The sequence below is a fragment of the Ahaetulla prasina genome, chromosome 1 (assembly GCF_028640845.1).
Source record: "Ahaetulla prasina isolate Xishuangbanna chromosome 1, ASM2864084v1, whole genome shotgun sequence".
Classification (NCBI taxonomy): Eukaryota; Metazoa; Chordata; class Lepidosauria; order Squamata; family Colubridae; genus Ahaetulla; species Ahaetulla prasina.
In genome coordinates this window covers 242,734,122-242,756,582 of record NC_080539.1, presented here as the reverse complement: position 1 = coordinate 242,756,582, position 22,461 = coordinate 242,734,122, and the positions used below count along the sequence as shown (strand labels likewise).

General features: G+C 38.7%; 1 protein-coding gene across 3 annotated transcripts; it reads right to left on the bottom strand.

Moving 5' to 3' along the window:
- Positions 1 to 22,165, bottom strand: DDX18 (DEAD-box helicase 18). Of its 3 annotated transcripts, none has more exons than XR_009156483.1 (15): positions 21,959 to 22,165; positions 20,355 to 20,534; positions 18,321 to 18,473; positions 17,237 to 17,372; positions 16,880 to 16,980; positions 14,754 to 14,953; positions 14,557 to 14,671; positions 13,944 to 14,083; positions 13,369 to 13,530; positions 9,868 to 10,020; positions 9,132 to 9,245; positions 8,441 to 8,497; positions 7,285 to 7,462; positions 6,138 to 6,367; positions 1 to 352 (listed from the first exon to the last, which is right to left on the bottom strand). XR_009156483.1 is itself a non-coding variant. In XM_058194423.1 (14 exons), exons 1-14 carry the CDS (start codon positions 22,107 to 22,109, stop codon positions 6,222 to 6,224), a joined length of 1,986 nt encoding a protein of 661 aa, XP_058050406.1. In that variant the 5' UTR covers positions 22,110 to 22,165; the 3' UTR covers positions 3,193 to 6,221. The 3 variants fall into 3 exon arrangements, 1 of the variants encoding a protein (XP_058050406.1); XR_009156486.1 differs by lacking the exon at positions 1 to 352 and adding an exon at positions 3,194 to 5,689; XM_058194423.1 differs by lacking the exon at positions 1 to 352 and having other exon boundaries at positions 3,193 to 6,367.
- Between the last annotated feature and the right edge of the window lie 296 nt (positions 22,166 to 22,461).

The following is a 22,461-nucleotide window of genomic DNA, read 5'->3' as shown; positions in this document are numbered from 1 at the left end:
ATACCTGTAGATTTCAATACCAATAACTTAGAGTTTAGCTTCTTAATAACAAAGACAAAGCTGTCAAAAATATTGGATATCTTGTGGAACGCTCATCTCAATAAAACTTCCAATATCTTGATACCTGTCGGATGCATTCAATTATAAGTCCAACATTTCTTTTGTAGCTTCAGGATGACTGACTTCTTCTCAAGCCGATATTCAGCACTTCGTGGCTCTCATTGGGTTGCTGTTTTTTTAAAAAAAGAATTTGTCTATCCTCTTGAAAATAACATCTCCAGGTTCAAAACTGCATTAGTGAGTCTTTCCTTTCGACATCAATTTATTTAGAATTAATCATCAAATTGGCTATCTGAAAAACAATAACGGTTTGATATGATGGTCTTTAATATCTGTGAGAATATTAGTGGAGTCGGGAAGGTGCAGAAAGGTGGCATTACCAGCAAAATGTTTGTGTAGTTAGCTTCAGAGGGTGCACATGAATGGACAGAAATAATTGTTATGGGTGAGGAAGTCACTTTCCTCCTCCATTGATGGTTTTCACTAACGGGTTCTGGAGTTCCTTCAAACCTTAAGCTGCCATTTTTTACTTGTCAAGTACTATTGCAATTTTTTTGTGGGTGGGGAGGGAGAGGGGCAAACTGCTTTTATTTATAATCATGCTGCAATGATAACCTTTCCTTCCCTCAAGGGCAAGCTATAATTTGGAGTAAAAGAAGACAGGCTTGGATTAAGCTAAATTCTTTCTATATTTTCGCAATATATATATAAAAAGGAAAGCAATTGTCCCTTTAATTGGGAGTATAACAAAAATTCAGAGATGTGGATTTTCTTACCTAGCAAAATTGTAAAGAAATGTGGCAGGCTAATCGTAATTCACATTTAAGTTTGCAACTATTACTATGCATTGATTTTTTTTTTAAAGTTCCTTTTTTCTTCATGATAACTGCAGTTATGAGTGCCACATCCATTTCCTATCTTGTCCCAAGAAACTGAGTGCTTTGGCAACCAGTACAATCAACTCTTTAATTACCTTTTATCATTTCTTTTGTTTCTGAGTTAGAAGAATAATCTGAATGCGGGAGAACACAAAGCAAACATTGCTTCGTTGGAAACCGTGTTTTCTAAGATAAAGGCAGAAAGCGTACAGGAGATAGCATCAAGTGCACGGAAATGTTAAAAATGAGAATTTTCCTACAAAAATGTGTTTGTGAATTTATCACCAAAATGTTTGTGCGTGAGTGAGCAAACGTAAAGCCTATATTATTTATTTATTTATTTATTTATTTTATTTTATTTTTATACCGCCCTTCTCCCGAAGGACTCAGGCATAATAAAACCAACAATACAATATACAAATTTAAAATCCCAATTAAAAAACTTATTTAAATTAGCCCAATGATTAAAATTTACTCTACTAAAACCCCATTTAAAATTAATAAATTTAAGATTTAAAATCCCAATTTAAGCCAGCCCCGCGCGGATAAAAAGGTGAGTCTTGAGTTCGCGACGAAATGTCCGAAGGTCAGGTATTTGGCGTAAACCCGGGGGAAGCTCGTTCCAGAGTGTGGGAGCCCCCCCAGAGGAGGGCCCTCCCCCCGGGGGCCGCCAGCCGACATTGTTTGGCGGACGGCACCCTGAGAAGTCCCTCTCTGTGGGAGCGTACGGGTCGGTGGGAGGCGTATGGTAACAGCAGGCGGTCCCGTAAGTACCCAGGTCCTAAGCCATGGAGCGCTTTAAAGGTCATAACCAACACCTTAAAGTGCACCCGGAAGGCCACAGGCAGCCAGTGCAGTCTGCGCAGGAGCGGTGTTACATGGGAGCTACGTGTAGCTCCCTCTATCACCCGCGCAGCTGCATTCTGGACTAACTGAAGCCTCCGAGCGCACTTCAGGGAGCCCCATGTAGAAACATTACAGTAATCCAGCGAGAGGTAGCAGGCGCATGAGTGACTGTGCATAAGGCATCCCGATCAAGGAAGGCGCAACTGCGGACCAAGCGAACCTGGTGGAAGGCCCTCCTGGAGCGGCCGTCAAATGGTCTTCAAGCGACAGCCGATCATCCAGAAGGACACCCAAGTTGCGCACCCTATCCTTTGGGGCCAGTAACTCGCCTCCAACAGCCAGCCGCGGCTGCAGCTGACTGAATCGGTGCGGCATCCACAGCCACTCCGTCTTGGAGGATTAAGCTTGAGCCTGTTTCTCCCCATCCAGACCCGTACAGCCTCCAAACACGGGACAGCACTTCAACAGCTTCATTGGGGTGGTCCGGGGTGGAAAAGTACAGCTGAGTGTCGTCAGCGTACTGCTGGTATCTCACCCCGAAACCACTGATGATCTCACCCAGCGGCTTCATGTAGATGTTGAACAGCAGGGGCGAGAGAATCGACCCTGAGGACCCCACAAGTGAGGCCCCTCGCGGTCGACCTCTGCCCCCTGTCAACACCGTCTGCGACGGTCGGAGAGATAGGAGGAGAACCACCGATATCGGTGCCTCCACTCCCAATCCCTCCAACCGGCGCAGCAGGATACCATGATCGATGGTATCGAGCGCGCTGAGAGGTCTAATAGGACCAGGGCAGAGGAATATCCCTGTCCCTGGCCTCCAGAGATCATCCACCAATGCGACCAAAGCTGTCTCCGTGCTGTATCCGGGTCGGAAGCGGACTGGAGCAGGTCTAGATAGACATCTTCATCCAGGTGTTGGGGCAGCTGTCGCGCCACGGCACTCTCTACAACCTTCGCAACAAAGCGAAGGTTGGAACTGACGATAATTAGCCAAAATAGCTGGGTCCAAGAGGGCTTCTTAAGGAGGGTCTCACCACCGCCTCTTTCAAGGCGGCAGGAAAACCCCATCCAACAAAGCGTTGATAATCCTCTGGAGCCATCCTCGTGTCACCGCCTGAGTGGCCAGTACCAGCCACACGGGTCCAGTAAACATGTCGTGCCGTGAAGCCTCCCCAACAACCTGTCCACGTCCTCGGGAGCCACAGGGTCAAACTCATCCCAAATGTGCTCAACAAGACGTGCCTCCTCTCCCTCGCTTGGATCATCCCAAATTCGGTCCAGACCGTCCCTCAGCTGAGCGATTTTATCGTATAGATAACCACTAAACTCCTCGGCTCGTCCTGCAAGGGTCATCCGCACCTCCTGATGTAGGAAGGCGGGTCACCCAGCTGGGGCGGCGGGCGGTTATCTGCCGACGCAATGAGGGTGGAGGCGTAGGCGTATTAGATGCTACAGTGGTAGAAAATAAATTATGATGTCTAAAATAATTAGCATGACGGGGGAGGGTTTGCATTCTTCTATTTAAAGATATGGGTGAGGAATATTTAAACATTTTTTGGTTAAAACCATCTTGTTACAAATGTTGAGGCATTACTTTACCAAAAAGTGTAAAAACTGAAGTTTTCTTTCTTGCAGTTTATTGATTAATATTGACAGCTGAAGCTTGGTAATAAAGTACCCTGCAGAAGAGTCACAAGCAAAACAATGCTGCTGTTGTTACAGCCTCAAGAAAACATTCAGATCATCTATGTGCTGTGGTGGATGCCCCACTTAACAAGGCTAATTCCATCCAAAAGCTGAAATATGAAACACTTCAGACAGCAGCTTTTCACTTTATAAGTAACTTGTTTTTATGGCTGATTTGCTCACAAACTCCATAGAGAAAGGTATCTCCCACACAATAATGGACCCTTTCTCTAGTTAAGAGTGCAAAAATTATCCCCCCTCCAAACACAGAAAATATATTTTAGATGTTGCAAATGATCTTCATAATTTTTTCCTTCTGTACGACAGCTTATACAGCTGAACAACACTAATTGGTAGTTGTTTTGTCCAATGGCTATTATGAAACTAGCGTTATCTGATTTATGAAATCGTCACTACACCATGCAGTCAATATATTGTCTTTCTGTACCATTTCATCTTGATTGCAATAGCTTTTTAATGCCTGCATGTAGTGAATAGGCTTGGATTGTACCAGATTATTTATCGCTATTGGGAGCCACAGCAAGGCAATTCTTATTTTAAAAATTCCCACGTGATCTTACTTTGATCACCTGCTTTTAACTGGCTTACAAAGTCCAATTTCGTTGTCAAGGTTCTCTGAATGGGAGACAATTCCTCAAGAAACACAGGATGGTTAGTGCTCAAAGCATCTTTCATCTTTATGAGACAAGCCTTGAGTGTGGAATAGTATAGTCTATTAAGTAACCTTAAGATTGATAACAGGAAAAGTGCACAGGAAACTTTAGCTCTCCAGTTAATGTTTATCGTGGTTTATAGATTTCTATAAAGCTAAAAGTAATGCACAAAAGACAAGCAAGTATCCTATTTGTACACTGCTGTATACATTAGATTGGTGTTTCTCAACCTTGGCAATTTGAAGTGTGGACTTCAACTCCCAGAATTCCCTGGCTGAAGATGTGAAGTTTACACATCTTCAAGCTGCAGAGATTCACATTAATCCAGATCTTTTCTTTTCCTTGGAAGAAAACACTTCACCGCCTGACCACATCTACATACACCTACACAATCAATGTGAAAAAAATAAATAAATCCACAGAACAGTGCATCTAGAAGTCACCTTATTAAAATGGAAAATGGTGATGCTTTACATGCAGTTCTTAAATAGTAAGAAAAATTTCACAAACTGACTATAAGCAGTGTTATGATTGCCTGGCCAAAATTATTCATTGGAAACTTTGCCAGAGGTTTTGATTTGAATGTTGTAAAAACTACTGGGACTATCAAGTTGGGATGATTTTAGAAATTGAGTGGGTGAAGATCTTATGGGACTTTTAAAATCCAAACACACAGGCATCTTGTTCATAATATGCTTTGTACAGCAGTCACAAAAGAAAATCTGGTTCAGTGATGTTGCTATACTGGATGATGCTAGGATTGAGGATTGGAAATTGGAAAAAAATTATGAAGTATCAGGACTTGAATGCTTATAGAAAAAGAAATCTATTGTTATACAATCATGATTAGAGCCCTTGGAGCTATAGCTAAAGGACTCCCTCAATATCTGAAAATTTTGTATTTATTGAACCTGAACATCCTAACTTTACCAAAAAAAAACACCAAAAAAAAAAAAAAAACCCGGCTTGGAAATGTTTCTGTTCTTAAGATACCATTTTAATAATTTTTAGGTCTTTGCTTAGGACTTGAATCATGTTAGTCACACAGTCTTGATCTGTGAATCTAACTACATATTACTCATAAAAATAAAATATACTATTTAATAATAATAATAATAAAAAATTAAATTGTTATTGTGCCAAATTCCCAGCAACTCATGTTAACAGTTCTTCCTCTAAGCATGACTGCCAGTTTTCCAGTGTTGTGCTATTGCAGCAATTTCAAAAGGCAAATTCTTCCAAATAAGCCAGCTATGTAAGGTTTAAATGCATTTGCAACAGAGGTGGAAGCATGAATAAGAGATTTAAGAAAGCATCTGCAGATCAGAACTGGTAACTTTGAATGCATAGTCCACACACTAATTCAACATTGGCTATCTTTCTGACTGTAACCATTTAACTTACACAAAGTGCAAACTTTCCCAATTTATTTATTTTATGACTTTCAAAGTATATTTTTTATATAATCGCAAAATAATAGTTCTTTCTGCTTCAAACTTCCTTTAATATTTGCAAAGCGTCATTCTGAAGGCATCACTAGATCTGAGAAGACAAAACACTTCAGGTGTTAGTGTGATCCTAAAAGCCGAACTTTTACAAATAAGATCATCCCATTAAAAATCTTTACAATAGAAAAATCATTTTTTAAAAAAACCAATACATAGTTTATAGTCAAATTCCAAAATATGCCCAATATTTCAAACAGCTTGTAGAAGAAAAGTAAAAAGAACCATATAATATACTATACACTGTGATCATGGGATTTGCTTTTGGAAGATTTCTAGGCAACCAGAAAGGTCTGATTACACTGATACCTGCACTGCAAGGAAGCTACGAATTACCTTATACCATCTGGAGTACAGGATCAGATCCCATTGTCTACAACTATTCATGGAACAGCTGGGGAGACAACATACAGGAGTCTTCCATGTTAAGATAATGATTAGAATGGATCATGTTGAAATACTGAGCTTTAATTTGAAATACGTACATATAATTCTGTCCCCAAATGAATAAGACTGTACACTGGTTGAAAAGTAATACAGCCATTTCAGTCAACACGGAATAAAGCAATTCAGCGGGAAAACTGCCGGTTGTCAGATTTTTTCTTGTTAATATGCTTGAAGATTTTGGATTTCTGAACATTCTTTGCCTTCTGGTAGCCAAAGCCGCCACCTCCGCCTCTTTTTTGCAGTCTCTTTCCATGGCTGCTGTTTACATCTGAAGATTACGTTAAGGAATGGAGGCTCAAAAAAAATTGCACAGGATAATAGCTAAGAGTTCAAAAAGCATGTTGCCAACAGTGGAAAGAGCCCTAATTTCCACAATAATTTTGCAATTTATTCCTAACTATAGATAGACTTGCCTGCTTATTAGTGGTCTTAACTTTTCCATTGGTTTTCCTGTAGACAGCTACCTCAGTTAATCCTCTTTTTTTGGTACCATCATTAAATGTGGAAACGAACTGCTGACCTCTAGAGCACGGGTGTCAAACCCGATCACGTCACGTGACATATCGTGATGTATCGAGGTGTTATTTTCCTTTGTGGTGCTGGGGTGGGTATGGCCTGCATATGACGCATCTGGCCCGTGGGCCACCAGTTTTGACAGGCCTGTTTTAGAGGCTGACACAAGCCTTTCACTTAAGCACAACATCAGTTTGCTGGCAATACATTAGTAGTTTCAAAAGAGGACAAAGTAATAGCTGATTCAAGACCAGCTTTCCTTAACTATGGAACTTTCCAGATTCATTGGATTTCTGTTCCCATCACTCACTGTCAGCTTATATCAAAGGTTGTTAGACGTCTAAGCAGCCCCCTCCACACAACAGATTAAAAAATATGGTACATAACATGTAAGATCACTACAATAACAGCATTCAAATATCACAACAAATGATATTATCTTAATGACACAAATGAGCAAGCGTACATCTAAAGCTTGTTTTTCCTCACATCTAACTATGACAAAAAAAAAATCTTATAGATTGCTAGTATCTCACTAACTTTTAAATGATTTATTAACATCAAAAAATTGCCACCAACCCACTCAAGCAAGCACATTATTGGGTGAGGAGAAAAAATGGAAACAGAGAAAAAAAGGGAGGAAAAGTAATTTAACTTGTAGTGAAAGGATACTGAGATCCACAAACGGCGGGACCTTGAAGCCAAAGGACAAAGCAACCTTGATCAAATCCAAGCTATGGACATTGTAGATGTGCTTCAAAGAGTGGGAATCATAAGCTCTTATATAGGCTTTGTATGCTTCTTGGGCTGATTTGTGGAGGAAGTAATTCTTCTCAATCAATTTTTCCAGCTGAAAATTTATAAATAAAGAAGCATAAAGAACTGTATTTGTACTTCATAGTCGTTAACAATTTATAGGTAGCTGACATTTACCCAAACAGAAAATTATTTGTATGTTTGCATTGTATACCACTCTAAAATTCATGGCACTGAAACATATCGTGTAGCTTTATGGATATAGAATAATATTTTTGTTATTATTTCAAATATCAGATTAGCTACTACCAGTATACCAAGTTCATAGTTAGGAAAAGACCACTGCTCAACCATAAAATACTTGATTTGCATGTTAGCAACTTCCAGATAAACTAGGCTGGAGAAATTCCTGCCTAAAATTCTAGAGAACACTCTTAAGCCATTACAGATAATTGTAAGCATCTTACTATAAAGCAACTTACTTTAGTTGCTTGCATTAAAACAGTCTCATCTCAAGCTTTCCTGCTTACTAAAGCAATCACAATTTATTGCCACAACTTGATTCTTCTCCATGGGTACAAGCAACATCCTAGAAGTGGACTTTTAAAATATATAATTAGAATTGGCCTTGCTCTCATTTCCTTTGCCATCTATCCCTCCTATATCCCACCTGCATCCCTGAGAATTGTTCCCCCCCCCCCAAAAAAAACCTTTCTAAAAAATTACAAATCCAAATGCTTATACTCATATATTCATCTGTACTCTGTTTAAGGATCAGTTCTTATAATTATAATCTTATAATTTGTATATTTTGTGTCAAAGCTGCACAGATGGCAATGTTAGAAAAGCAGTCAATTCTTGTTCATTCTTAACAAGAAATTTCATACTGCATCTGATTTAATCAGATGTTTGGATCTTGTACTATCACATTTCACAAGAATATCAAAATAAAACCACTATGAATCTTTTGTTGTTTTTTGCATCGTTGAACTGCTGAATACTTTATTAGCTATACAAATGGGGAAAAAAATAAGCAAGTTTTTAAAATATTCATAATATAGTCTATATTTACCTGAGATTGAATGTCAGAAATTTTAGACCAAGAAAATTCAAATTCACTTAATGGCACCTAAAAATATAAAGATTAAGTTCTCAACATAAATTCTACATAATGAATGTTATATCTACACAAGATATTAAGAATATAATACATTTCAACACACCTAAATTTAGACCATCTAACTCTGGAAATGTAAACATTGGCTGGGTGTACACATATTGCTAAGCTAGGTTTTTTTTTTAACTCTTACCATGTTTCTCCAAAAAGAAGGTTGGGTCTTATTTTCTTTTGACCCACTCAAAAAGCGGCTAGGCCTTCTTTTTGGAGAGTTTTACTTACTGACTCACCTTGAGGGTACTGAATAGAGGGAGGTTTCTTTGTTTTTAAAAAAGACAGAAGATGGCCATTTTAGTATTATAGATAGCTAATCCTCTTTGTCCTAGGTACTAGCAACCATATGAAACCTGAATCCACAACCACAGCATCCAATTAGTACTACTACTTAGTCTAAGGTAATTTGGATTAAAACTGCTCCATTATTTTATATTCCATATTACACAGTTCCGCTATGCCAGCTGCCCTGTATTTCTAATGAAGCTATATTGTTAAATATTAAACATGAAGAAACTCATATTACTGGGGAAAGAAAAGACTAATCACTGCAGCTACTAGTACAATGCTATAGTGCTCCATAGCAACTTACCCTGGCTTGCTTGAGGTAACGCAGGAATCCTAGTTCTTCTGGCCGTAAAATGAGCAGGGCATGCCCCCTGCCATTGATTCCACGGGCTGTTCTCCCAACACGATGAATATATTCCTTTCATTAATGGGAAGTAATAAGAGCATAAACTAACATTTTGGTTTCATGTTGATAATCATGAAAGAATAGCACGGAAGGTCATGCCAATTTATCCAAAGTCCCCTATTCGTATTTAATATACTTTACAAATTGCATACTAATAAAGCAAACATACTAATAAAGCAAAGCCTGGAGGTTTTAAATCAACAGACCCATTGTGAATGTATTTATTTTTAACTGGCAGCATTTGTTTCAACAATAGCTAAATTCAGAAGTCGGCTAAGGCACTCTAGCATCCCAGAACCCATCACTAATATGAGTTCATTCTCTTGTTTTCCTTAAAGCCAGTGCCACTTACCCACAGAGCTGCCTATCCAGGCACCCAACTGCAATGGCTCAACCCTTGGACCGACACTGAAGCCATTTACATAGCTAAACCAGGGTGTCCAAGATACAAACGGGATACAAAAGTAATAAATAAAATACATAAATAAAAACAGGAACATGCTAAATTCAGCTTTGCTGGAGTTAATTAAAAATAAACTATCCCAGACTACTCTAATTTCCGATTTTTAACATTACACATACAATTTGAATTAATGCATATTTAAAGTATACAATTTTTGAGAATATGCAATACCTTCGGGTCATCAGGTGGATCATATTGAACTATCCAGTCAACCTCTGGAATGTCCAGCCCGCGAGCAGCTACATCTGTGCATAAGAGTATTCCAGAATCCGCATTGCAGAACTGGAAAAACGTGGTTGTGCGTTTAGTTTGTTTCTGCTTGCCCTAGAAAAAAAAGACATGCAAGATAAGGAAGTGGTAAGCAACTGAATTTTTTTTTTAACTAAAACTGCCGTACCAAACAATGGCATCAGAAAAAGGTTGCTACTGAGATTTATTGGTTGCGTAAGACAACATCGCCAACTCCCATTATTCTATTTTAGTAGTTTTGTGCTTTGGTTTGTTTTAAAGAAGGGAGGGGGGAAATCAACCCAAAATGTCTAAGTTCTTGTCTGAGAAAAGGCCAAAACCACATTTTACATACCTCTAAGGTATATTAGCAGTCCCTCTTTTACCATATTTGTAATTCCTTCCACAGAGGTAATGCCCAGATTTCCATAAAAATGACTTAAGAGTTTATTTATGAAACTAAAAATGGGCAAACAAAAATCTATTTTTTTCTTTTTATGCTAATACATATGGAATCAATGGATGTTTCTGTTCTTCTACACACGGTACAGTAGAAGCAAATGTCATATACCAACTGGAACCACTTAAAATAGTTTGCTGACAGCAAACACTGTTCTAACAAACAACTTCAACCTTGCTGACAGAACCCTGTTTTTCAGATAAGCACTTTAAAGACAGCTTTAAGAGAAAGATGCTCCAGATGGCATTTAAAGGTTAATTTATGACTCTGCTGCTGAAATCTTGCTGAGAATCTGACACTGTTGTTATGCACCCCAACCTTCATAAAGGCCACTTGCTATTTGCAATAACCTCAAAGCAGCCTGCATTATTCAAGCTTGAAAGACAGTTTGAGACACCCAACTAAGGCACAAAAGTGGATCTTCACTGCAACACGAGAGCAGAAGAAAAGCCTCTGGATTTACAATGCCCTAGAACTCTCATAAATCTAAGAACAGAAATCAGTCAACATTGACACTTAGCTGGTCAAAAATAAAATTGGTAAATTAGTTGACCGTAAGATGGTTAAAGTGCTCATAAAGTTACTACAATGAAAGGGTTGGAGGTCACAAAGGTTTCCAGGAGAAGAAACAGTCCCTACCATCCCAAAGGTGCTTTTTCAGGAGGCAACTGGACTTTGTTGGTTTTTGTTTTAAAGAAGGAGGAAATCAACCCAAAATGTCTAAGTTCTTGTCTGAGAAAAGGCCAAAACCACATTTTACATACCTCTAAGGTATATTAGCAGTCCCTCTTTTACCATATTTGTAATTCCTTCCACAGAGGTAATGCCCAGATTTCCATAAAAATGACTTAAGAGTTTATTTATGAAACTAAAAATGGGCAAACAAAAATCTATTTTTTTCTTTTTATGCTAATACATATGGAATCAATGGATGTTTCTGTTCTTCTACACGGTACAGTAGAAGCAAATGTCATATACCAACTGGAACCACTTAAAATAGTTTGCTGACAGCAAACACTGTTCTAACAAACAACTTCAACCTTGCTGACAGAACCCTGTTTTTCAGATAAGCACTTTAAAGACAGCTTTAAGAGAAAGATGCTCCAGATGGCATTTAAAGGTTAATTTATGACTCTGCTGCTGAAATCTTGCTGAGAATCTGACACTGTTGTTATGCACCCCAACCTTCATAAAGGCCACTTGCTATTTGCAATAACCTCAAAGCAGCCTGCATTATTCAAGCTTGAAAGACAGTTTGAGACACCCAACTAAGGCACAAAAGTGGATCTTCACTGCAACACGAGAGCAGAAGAAAAGCCTCTGGATTTACAATGCCCTAGAACTCTCATAAATCTAAGAACAGAAATCAGTCAACATTGACACTTAGCTGGTCAAAAATAAAATTGGTAAATTAGTTGACCGTAAGATGGTTAAAGTGCTCATAAAGTTACTACAATGAAAGGGTTGGAGGTCACAAAGGTTTCCAGGAGAAGAAACAGTCCCTACCATCCCAAAGGTGCTTTTTCAGGAGGCAACTGGACTTTGTTGGTTTTTGTTTTTGTTTTGAAGAAGTTTCGCTTCTCATCCAAGAAGCTTCTTCAGCTCTGACAGGACACTGGAATACAAATCCTTCCATTCCCCACTGTCCTGTCAGAGCTCAAGAAGCTTCTTGGATGAGAAGCGAAACTTCTTCAAAAGAAAAAAAAAAGAGAAAAGAACAGTCCACCCCACCCAAGAAAATCCAGTTGCCTCCTGAAAAAGCACTTTTGGGACAACTATGACCTGGATGAATGAGAATCACTTCGGAGTCCCTGCCATCAAAAGATGGGGCTTTTGATTCAATGGAGACTTATTTCAGTCATTCTCCTCAGCTATGCAATAGCCTGAAAATCTGTCCTGGAGAATGGGAAAAAACCAGCACCAAGCGTCATATAACAAATTAGCAAATAAAAGGTATCTTGGTGGTGTTGAAAACTCTGAATCCAACCTAAGGTAAGAGAAGCATTTTAGAACTGAGAAACTCTGGATTATAATCCAGATGCTGAATTACTGTAATATACAGTATAGTGTGCAAAAAAGTCTTCAGCCACCATTAAATTTGTTGTTGTAGCAAAGTTTTACTGACCACATCTGTAATTATTTTTCAATCTTGAATATCACATCTTAAATATCCAGTTTGTTTGTTGATTTCCCTCCAAGAGTGGCCTTGCTGATGCAAAAGTATGACCTTACATCTGTCAAATTCTGTAATCTCTGGCATTTTGGCTGGAATGATGCGATGAAAAGTTGGTCTTACTAGCAAGCTTCCAATGAATTACACTCATACAATATATGCATGTAGTGTATGTAATGGTCAAGCAGGTCTTGCACAAAACTGGTGTAATTTTTTTTTGCACAGCAGTCACTTTGGCTTGAAATAGTAGGATATACAAGCTGTTAAACAATGACAGTACTGAGGGTTCCCAATTTCGGTTTACGGAAGCCAGGTGTCTGCTGTTGTTCAATTGTAAGAGGAAGTCACATTACATACAGGTAGTCCTCGACATATGGCCACCATTGAGCCCAGAATTTATGTTATTAAATGAGAAATTTGTTAAGTGGGTTTTGTCTCATTTGATGACCCTGGGACACTACAACCGTCATAAATGAGTCAGTTGCCAAGCATCTGAATGTAAATTACAGGACCATGGGGATGCTGCAATGGGCATAAACTAGTTTTTTCACTGCCATTGTAACTTTGAAAAATTGTAAGTCAAGGACTTCCTGTACTTGCCACTTGAGCCTACAGAAGCTGTTTTTTTTTCTTGATTTTGAATACTGCATACAAATTTCCTGTATTTTCTGGTTATATTCTAATAAGGAGACTGAAACATCATTATATATAGTCACTATATATTTGCTCCAATAACAAATCTAATGGTGGCCTAAGTAGCACAGTAGTGTAGGTGTGCGTACATCGATTTATCCAAATCATGAATACTTACATGAATAGCCAATACCGGCAGATCAATGTAGTTAAGAAGTTCATAGTGGTATTTCACGGACATACACGAAGAGAAGAACACCATTAACTTCTTCTTCCGATTCTTCTTCAGGAAAGTGAACAGCAGGAGGAATCTCTTTTCTGAAGGGCATATTACATAGCCCTGTAATTGTTTGAAAAGTGTTATTTTTAAAATATATTACTTCCCAAACCGCTATTTCTAATGACTTCGAAATGAAGATGCAAAGTATACGTTTTAATTTAACTACCTGTAGAACAGGCAACAATTTATTGATGAAGGAATGTGAAAATCCAGAAATATCAGTATATAGTCAGCAGTTATCAATCAAGCCTGATAAAGAATTCATGAACATTTTAAAAGAGAAATTAATAGAAGAACTAGAGTTAGAAACACAGGGGAGAAAATATCCTTATGCTTGGATACAAGTCTCAAAATGGGAAAGAAAGGGCCAAGGAAGAAAATCCCAAAGAAAGAAGAGAATTAAACATTACAAATAGTATTGAATTAGATGTTAAGAGTAATATGGTTTGCCAAGATGTCTGTGCTTAAATTACCTGTTCAAGTCCTTCTACAGTTGCTGTCTCTTTATTGTCATCAACCCCAACATATAATGGCTCTTTTTTTAGAGAAATCCTTGCCAGATCTTCAACTTTACGGGTTTGGGTAGCAGAGAACAGCATGGTTTGCCTACGCTCTGGCAGGGAAAGGGATGAAATTAAACATACATGGTTTTTTTCATACCTTGACAAGGTAACAAATTAGAACTATCCAGCTGATACATGCCACTTAGAAACCCCCCCTTTAAAAAAAAATAGTGTCTCACAAGCTTTTACAATAAAAAAATTGAAGAAACAAAATGGCAGTTATACATATATATATATAGCCACTCATCCAAATCTTTATAAATGTGTTTTTTCAAGCCATCCTAATTTTTTCCAAGCTATCCTACATTGGGAGTAATGTCCACTGAATGGGGAAGGATTTTCTTTAGTAAATATGCATAATATAGCACGGTAAAACCAAACATTCAAGATTGTAGAGTGCTTAAAGTGAATTGTAGGAATTAGTACAGCTGACACAAGAATAGGATTTACGAAAGTGGAAGTAGGACTACTGCATAAATTTTTAAGTATCACAAAATACAGATAGCATAAATATCTGACTTACTTGGTAGAAGCTTTATGATCTGTTTCATTTCTTCTTCAAATCCAACTTCTAAAATTCTATCAGCTTCATCAATTACCAGACACTGCAGGTTCTTATACATAAATCCTGGAGTATTCTAAAACATATCCAACAATGGTGTCAACTACACACATGGACAAAAGAGAGGACGTGCATAATGCAATACGATCTGTTTTTACCTGCAGATGGTCCAGAAGCCTGCCTGGAGTTGCAACAATGATGTTTATGCCGTTTCCAAGTTTTTGTACCTCAACTGATCTATTACTTCCCCCCATTATCAAGCCATAGGTGTGGACATGATGAGTCATCAGTTCTTTGAGAACACCGTAAGTCTGCATGGCAAGTTCTCGGGTCGGTGAGAGTATAAGGACACCGGTTCCTAAAATGAAGAAGGGAAACAGAGATGTCTAGAGTTTCTAACCGATAATGGCAAACCTATCTGTTTGCCTATCATCTTACTGCAATCTAAACCAGGGGTCTCCAATCTTGGCAACTTTAAGCCTGGTGGACTTCAACTTCCAGGATTTCCCAGCCAGCAAAGCAAAGCTGGCTAGGGAATTCTTGGAGTTGAAGTCTGCCAGGCTTAAAGTTCCAAAGGTTGGAGACCCCTGAGCTAAACAATCTAAACTCTTGGCAGCAAAAAACAAACAAACAAAAAAACCAACCCTCCCCACAAGAATACAGGTAGTCCTTGACTTACAGCAGTTCATTTAGTGCCCGCTTGAAGTTACAACAGCATTGAAAAATGTGACTTAGAGCCATTTTTCACACTTATGACCATTGCAGCACCCCCCCCTCCCCCCATGGTTATGTGATTTATATTTGGATGCTTGACAATTGGTACATATTTATGACAATTAACATGTCCCGGGGTCATGTGATCACCTTTTGTAACCTTCTGACAAGCAAAGACAATGGCGAAGCCAGATTCACGTAACAACCGTGTTACTAATTTAACAACTTCAGTGATTTACTTAACAAACGTGGCAAGAAAAGTTGTAAAATGGGGCAAGACTCACTTAATAATATAAATTTTGGGCTCAATTGTGGTCGTAAGTTGGGGACTGCCTGTAATATAAACCCAAAATAATTTTAAAACCAGCTTACAACAGATGATGCCACACACCAAATGTCCTTCAAGAGAGTTCCATTGTCAACTCATTCTGGAAAGTGGACAATGCCAGCGCCAACTGAACCTCCAATGGGAAGCCACTCCAGAAGGCTAGACCTACTATGGGAAAACAGCTATCCTGTGTTTCAGCCCAACGAATTGGTCAAGAGTGGCAAGGTGGTGATTCTACAAGACACCCTTTACTCAAAGATAATTACAAGAGATGGGCTTCTGGATGATAACCTGCTGACACAATAAGAGAGAATTACATACACTTTGCCTCTCATGTTGCCACAGAGTTGGCCCCAAACCTGGGCACATTAGCTGCGCTTAGTCAGATTCAGTCTTCATTGCCCTCCACTTGTATACCAGGCGTTGCTTCTGCCATTTCATCTCCCATCTTCTGTAAACCAAGGGATCACCCAGACTGGCCAATAGTCAGGAGCCGTTTTGTCAGGGGCGTGAGACACACTGCTTCTTGCCAGTGATGGATCAAACTCTCAACCTCTACTCATGTCAGGGAAACACCTAGGAAAATCATCTGGATCCATAAAGTGCCTAAGGTGGACCAAATGAATCGGTCAAGCCCTGCAGAGGGAGCAGGGCACAGTCAACTGCATTTGGACCAGGAAGCTACCTCACCGTGACATATAAAATACAACAATAATGTATTCTCAACATCCCGATTGCTAACTCCCCAGAGATAAAAAAACAAGTTTTAACATAGGCCTACCTACAAATTTGGAGCTCAGATTTCCCAAGACCACCAAATCTATGGCTGCCACCATGGAGGTTATAATCTCTTAAATCTACTAGAACCAACCCCTTACCAAAAGGTAAGGAGGAAGATGATCAAGCTGGTGACTAGAGAGCTCAGCAGAGGATTGATACACCAAAAGGACCCAAACTTATAATTTGGGTCAACCTAACACATGCTCTGCCACCTCAGGAACAGTGGTAAGAGATCCATACCACTTTTTTCCCCTCAGCTCCGGCAGGTTTCGAAGAGGGTAATACCTTTGCCCTGACTCAGTTAAAGTAAATAATACACATCAAGATGGGACAACCAAATTAGAAAAGTCAACTGTCATCAAATTGGAGACCTCTTTTCCCCTGGAAATGACTACTTGGACCTCTACACCACATTTATCTTCAAGATTTCAAATGAAATTTCAAGAAAAAAAAATTTCTCACCATTTCTAGGCATAAATTTTAACTTGTAGATAAGTTCTATGGCTGGAATGAGAAATGCAAGAGTTTTGCCACTGCCAGTTTTTGCAGCTGCTAAAATATCTCTGCCATGTAGAATAATTTCAAAAAGAAAAGAGAGAAAAAAGGAATGTATAAGTGATTTGGAAATTAATATTTTTATTTAAAAAGTAGAAACATTAATATGAATTTAAAATTAATTCATACTTAAAAAATAAGGCTGATTAACTGAATACTATAACTCCAAGACAACAATTTTAATTACTACTGCTTTGTGCCTGTCAATCATCTGTGACAGAAATTCATTTCGTTTGCCTTCTCTTTAAAAATGTCATTTCTTACCTGCCTTCCAAAAGCGGTTTAATACTTTTATGTTGAATTTCTGTCATGTGTGTAAATCCCATGTCTGCTATCCCTTTCAACGTGTTCTCACTGACAAGATCTTTAAGAGACTCAAAGGAAGTATCCTCAAAAGCACCTGAAGAAACAAGCAATGTCAGCCTTATTTAATTGCTCCTAATCAATCACTATAGATAAAAAAGAAGTTAATTGTATTAAAATAGAAGAGAGTTTAAGTATGCCTAGTTTAAAACAATCGAGAGCCAATTTGGTGTAGTGGTTAAGACATCAGACTGGAAACCATGAGTTCTATTCCCACCTTAACCATGAAAGAGCATCCAGCTGCATGACTTTGGGCCAGTGACTCGCTCCGAGTTCTACCCACCTTAGAGGGTGGTTGTTGTAGAGAAAAATAGGTTTGTTTGATATGTTTGCCACCTTGGCTTATTTGTAAATAAATCAACTTATAAATTTACAAATGAACGAACAAACAAATAAATAAATAAATGTCAAGCAGGAAGATAAACATGGAAGGAAATATTAGGTCATCAAACCATTTAAGGCTGAGTCAAATTTAGCCACTCTATTTTGGAAAAATTGTACTGCTTAGATTTTTTTAAACCAATGCATTCCCATATACATCACATTCCTCAATAAAATCACCAGTTTTTCAATAAATATTCCTACATTTATGAAATCAACCTTGAAATCCATTGACTTTGAATTTATTTGTTTGGGTTACAGCCCATCATCCATCACAAGAAAGTACTCAAAGCTGTTAATTACAACATTTTTTCCCTTAATGTAATATCCTTAACATTCTAATCACTAGGAATGGATGTTTTTAGTACAAGTCTTATGTTACCCACAAGCCAGTGAACTAACAATTAAAATGAATAAATATTTAACCAAGGCCAAAGGCTTGGCCTCTAAGTTCAGTAAAAATAAAGAGATTCCAGGTTCCTGCATACAATTCCAATATATTTCTAAATTCCACTGAGTTTGATAAGACTTATTCCATGCATTTACGATGTAATGTGGATATGTCAACGTACAAAATCTGAGAAACAGAATTGGGAAAACTTGCCTGTTAAACCCAGAGGCAAGACAGGTCCATCAGCATCATCGGATGCTTCTTCTTCCGTTGGACATTCAGCATTTTCTTCTTCTTCTTTGAGATTCCCAGGTAAAGCCCCTTGTGTTTCAAGATCTTCTTCCTCAACTTTTGCTTTTTTACTACCTGCATACACCAAAACCAATTTTCATTTTTTAAAAATATATTTTTATTATTTACATACAGATATATTGAGTGCTGTGTAATTGTCCTGGCATTCCACTTAATATGAAACAATGGTTAAAAACAAAATAACATACATACTATTTTAAACAGTGCAAGTGTTGTACAGTTATTTCTGACATTCATATTCTAGAATGTCAACTTATCTATCTATCATTCTAATACATACATAGTATCTCTTTCCAGGTCCACATAACCAATTTTCATTATCAATAATTATCTGAAGATGAAGCAGTAATCTCTTTGTAAACTTGGAAGATTTGTTTCTCTTGCCATGTACATGTATACATTCGAACTACACTGTGTTGTTTCTCCGGGTCATATAATATATGTGGGTACATGCATAATTCTGTATGTATGCATTTATTATTTATTTATCTTGTCATGTTTATATTTATATTAGAGGTGGAGACCCTTTGAGAACTGTATGCAATATAATTTCATTTTAATGTATGACGATTAGTCTATATTCAAAGTGACATTAAAGCTATTCTATTCTATGCTATGCTATTCTCTCCACTGAAAGTTAAAACCACTCAAAATGCAGATTTTTTTTTTAGACATAAAGTTTTGTTTCCTTATACCGCTGCCATATACCCCTCATAGTTTGAAATGGACTTAAGTTTTGTGTTGTTGCATCTGATCAGATCAAATGTCCATTTTATGAAACATTTTACCAGCTAGAAATGGATGGACAAGAAAAATGAGAGATACTTTCACGTAAGCTTAGAGACACCATTTTATTTAGGAAAGCTAATATAAACCGTTCCTCATGAATGATCTACTTCAACCTATTGCAGAGCTGAGGGTAGATACTCAGCACAGCACTTGTTTCATTATTATTGAATCTCAGCATGCACTGTTACTGGGAAAGAGCTCTAATGGATCTAATCCAGTATTTGGTGACCCACAGTGGTAACTAGACACTGATACACCTGGAATGAAAGGAATGAGGTAGTCCTCAACTTACAGCCAGTCATTTAGTGACCATTTAAAGTTACAATGGCACTGAAAAGTGACTTAAGACCATTTTTTACACTTACAGCCGCTGCAGCATCCCCTTGGTCACATGATCAAAATTCCGATGGTTGGCTACTGGCTCATATTTATGACTCTTAAAGTGTCCCAGGGTCATGTGATCCGCTTTTGTGAACTTCTGACAAGCAGAGTCAATGGGGAAGCCAGATTCACTTAACAACCGTGTTACTGACTTAACAAATGCAATGATTCACTTAACAATGGTGGCAGGAAAAGTCATAAAATGGGACAAACTCACGTAACCAATGTTTCACTTAGCAGCAAAAATTACGGGTTCAATTGTGGTTGTAACCCGAGGACTACTTATAGTCCCTTTCCATTATCACATCCTAGCAACCAACATTTAAGGGATGCTGTTCATGACTTAGCAGGCAACGGTATTAGCATTGAATTGCCATTACAGTAAATTCCACTATATTTATGCAATAACTAACAAAAGTCTTTCTTTCTGCTGGTCTTAAATATTTCCCTGCTTTCCGTTACAGCGGATGATATTGAACATCATTCCAGTATTATCAGAAAAAAAGAAAGACTTTTTTGTCTTCAACTTATCTATACCATGAATGATTATATATACCTGTATTATGACTTCCCATATCTACTAAACTACAGAGTATCAATTGTAGCTTTTGTGTTTGGTACGCTCGTCTATATGTATTATAATTAAAATAATAACATAAAATACAATCATAAAAAGACTACTGCAATGCTATCAAGGGGAGGAAAAGAACTAAGGAAATAAAGTAACGCTCATTTAAAAAGAAGCAAAAATAAGAACTATCATACCATTTTCTGCACAATTTTCAACTTTCCTTTTCTTTTTCTTCTTCTTCTTCCCAGATTGTTTACACTCAGCTTCCTCAGCTTTTGTTACATCAAGCAATTCCCCCTCTGTCATTTTGGGGTCTTTCATTGCTGTTTCTGAAAGGTTGGAAACTTCTTCTGAGACATTCTCCACTGCATTTTCTAATGGCACAAACAAAAAGGTCAACTGTTGCTGCGCTTAAGTGCCAAAGACGTATCTAGAAATCTCATTCAGGTAACAAGGATCAATGAATATACCACACACAGTTTTTATAAGAATATCAATTAAGCACCTGTATTCTACCGTACTTGCTACAGTGTTTATTGAATTGAATATTATTACCACTTTACTGATTGGGCCACTAAAATAGACCTTGCTGGATCACACCCTTGTCTCACCTGATCCAGCAGGCTGTTCTCACAGTGGCCAGTCAAGCTGGTAGATAGCACCACATCTCATGGTAGTAAATTCTTAGGTTGAGTAATATACATATAAAAATTTATCCTTTGTTGATGCTGATCCTTTTAGGATTCCATTTCATTGGGTTACCTCCGGTTTTAGTATTTTGGGAAGAGGAAAGCAGCTTCTTTCTGTCCACTTTACCCACATAAGGCATAATTTTGTACACCTCACTCATTCGCCTCTTGTGTAGACTAAAAAGCCCTAATGTTGCAACCTTTCTTTCACAAGGAAGCTGCTCCAGCTCCTTAAGAGGTTCTACCCAATCCATATGTAGGAGATTAGCAGGCAGATCCTGAGCATGGGGCAAATGTGTCATCAGTCTGAAGTCACTCCTATAACTGATACCAGTCCAGCCCCTGGTGAATTCCACGGACCCTTATCTAGCACCAATTTGGCTTGACCCTCACTAGATCAGATTTTTGTGCATAAATGGCATGAGGACCCCAACTGTTTGGGGGAAATAAACTAACTCTGTAAACTGCTTAGAGAGGGCTGTATATAGCACTGTAAAGTAGTATATAAGTCTAAGTGCTATTGGCATGTCATAAACTTTTAGTCATTTGAACTCAACTCCGGTATCAAAACTCCATCATCCATGCATGAGCTGGCCTTCCTTTCCGGTAAGTAAAATTATCCAGCAAGATTTCTTTATCTCATGCAAACATTACCACCCCTTCACCCTATCCAGGCAACTTCTTTGCAAGCGTTTGATAGGGTGGGTTGCATGTACACACCAGTACGGTTTTGTGTCAAACGACTCAACCCAAGCTGGCTAATTCTGACATTATAAGCAACCCGCATTTTGGGAGACCCTTTCTGCGCAAGAGGCAATCGAGTCTGCCCTGAAAAAACAACATGCCACCGGCTTCCTTCCACACCCTGGGGGGGGGGGGACTGGGACTAAATAGGACTCGAAGAGAGAAAGAGACGACGACGATGATAACAGTAACAGAGTTGGAAGGGTCCTTGGAGGTCATCTAGTCCAACTCCTGCTCACGCAAGAGACCTACACTAGGGATTCGAACCGCCGACCTCTCTGATTGACAAGCTCAGCGTTTTAGCCACTGAGCCACCTAGCCAGGCTATAAACTGATGGTGGTGGTGATGATGATGATGACCTTACCCAGCGTTTCTCCCGCCGGCGATGCTCCCGCGGCCAGGTTTTGATCGGTGGCTGCTTGCCTGGCCAAATTACGCTGACGGATTTTGCGGTTGCGCTTTTCCAGCTTTTTGCGCAGGAGCCGCATCGGAAGCTTCCCGGTATTCGCCGCCATCCTTCCGCAACAGCTAAGATCGGAGAGCACACGTGCGCCAGAAGAAGGAAGGAGGGTGGAAAAAAGCGGACGTAATCGGAAATGACAGCCGGAGATGTTCCAACACGGCCTCACGGCCAAAGGCGCCCTTGTAGCGACTCCTAGAGGCTTGGAGGTATGATTGATCCTCTCTTGCAACGTACACGTATTTTCAAACGCGTATTTCGGAAGGCGCGATTTTTTAAATCAAGTACAAAATATAAGCATGGTGCAAAATACAATGAGCTTGTTAAGGGCGTTTATACGAACAAATTACCTGTGTCTCCATCCAAGATGCCTGCCTGCAAATTTGTTTGGAGCCCAAGTAAGGTTG

Bases quoted from the DNA above. Each gene is read 5' to 3' on its own strand.
- DDX18 (XM_058194423.1), bottom strand. From the start codon at position 22,109: ATGGCGGCGAATACCGGGAAGCTTCCGATGCGGCTCCTGCGCAAAAAG. The intron at 14,084-14,556 runs GTAAGTCAGATA...TTTCCCTGCCAG, and splicing joins GATCATAAAGCTTCTACCAA to AGCGTAGGCAAACCATGCTG. The intron at 10,021-13,368 runs GTAAGTATTCAT...TTTTTTTTCTAG, and splicing joins TGCCGGTATTGGCTATTCAT to GGCAAGCAGAAACAAACTAA.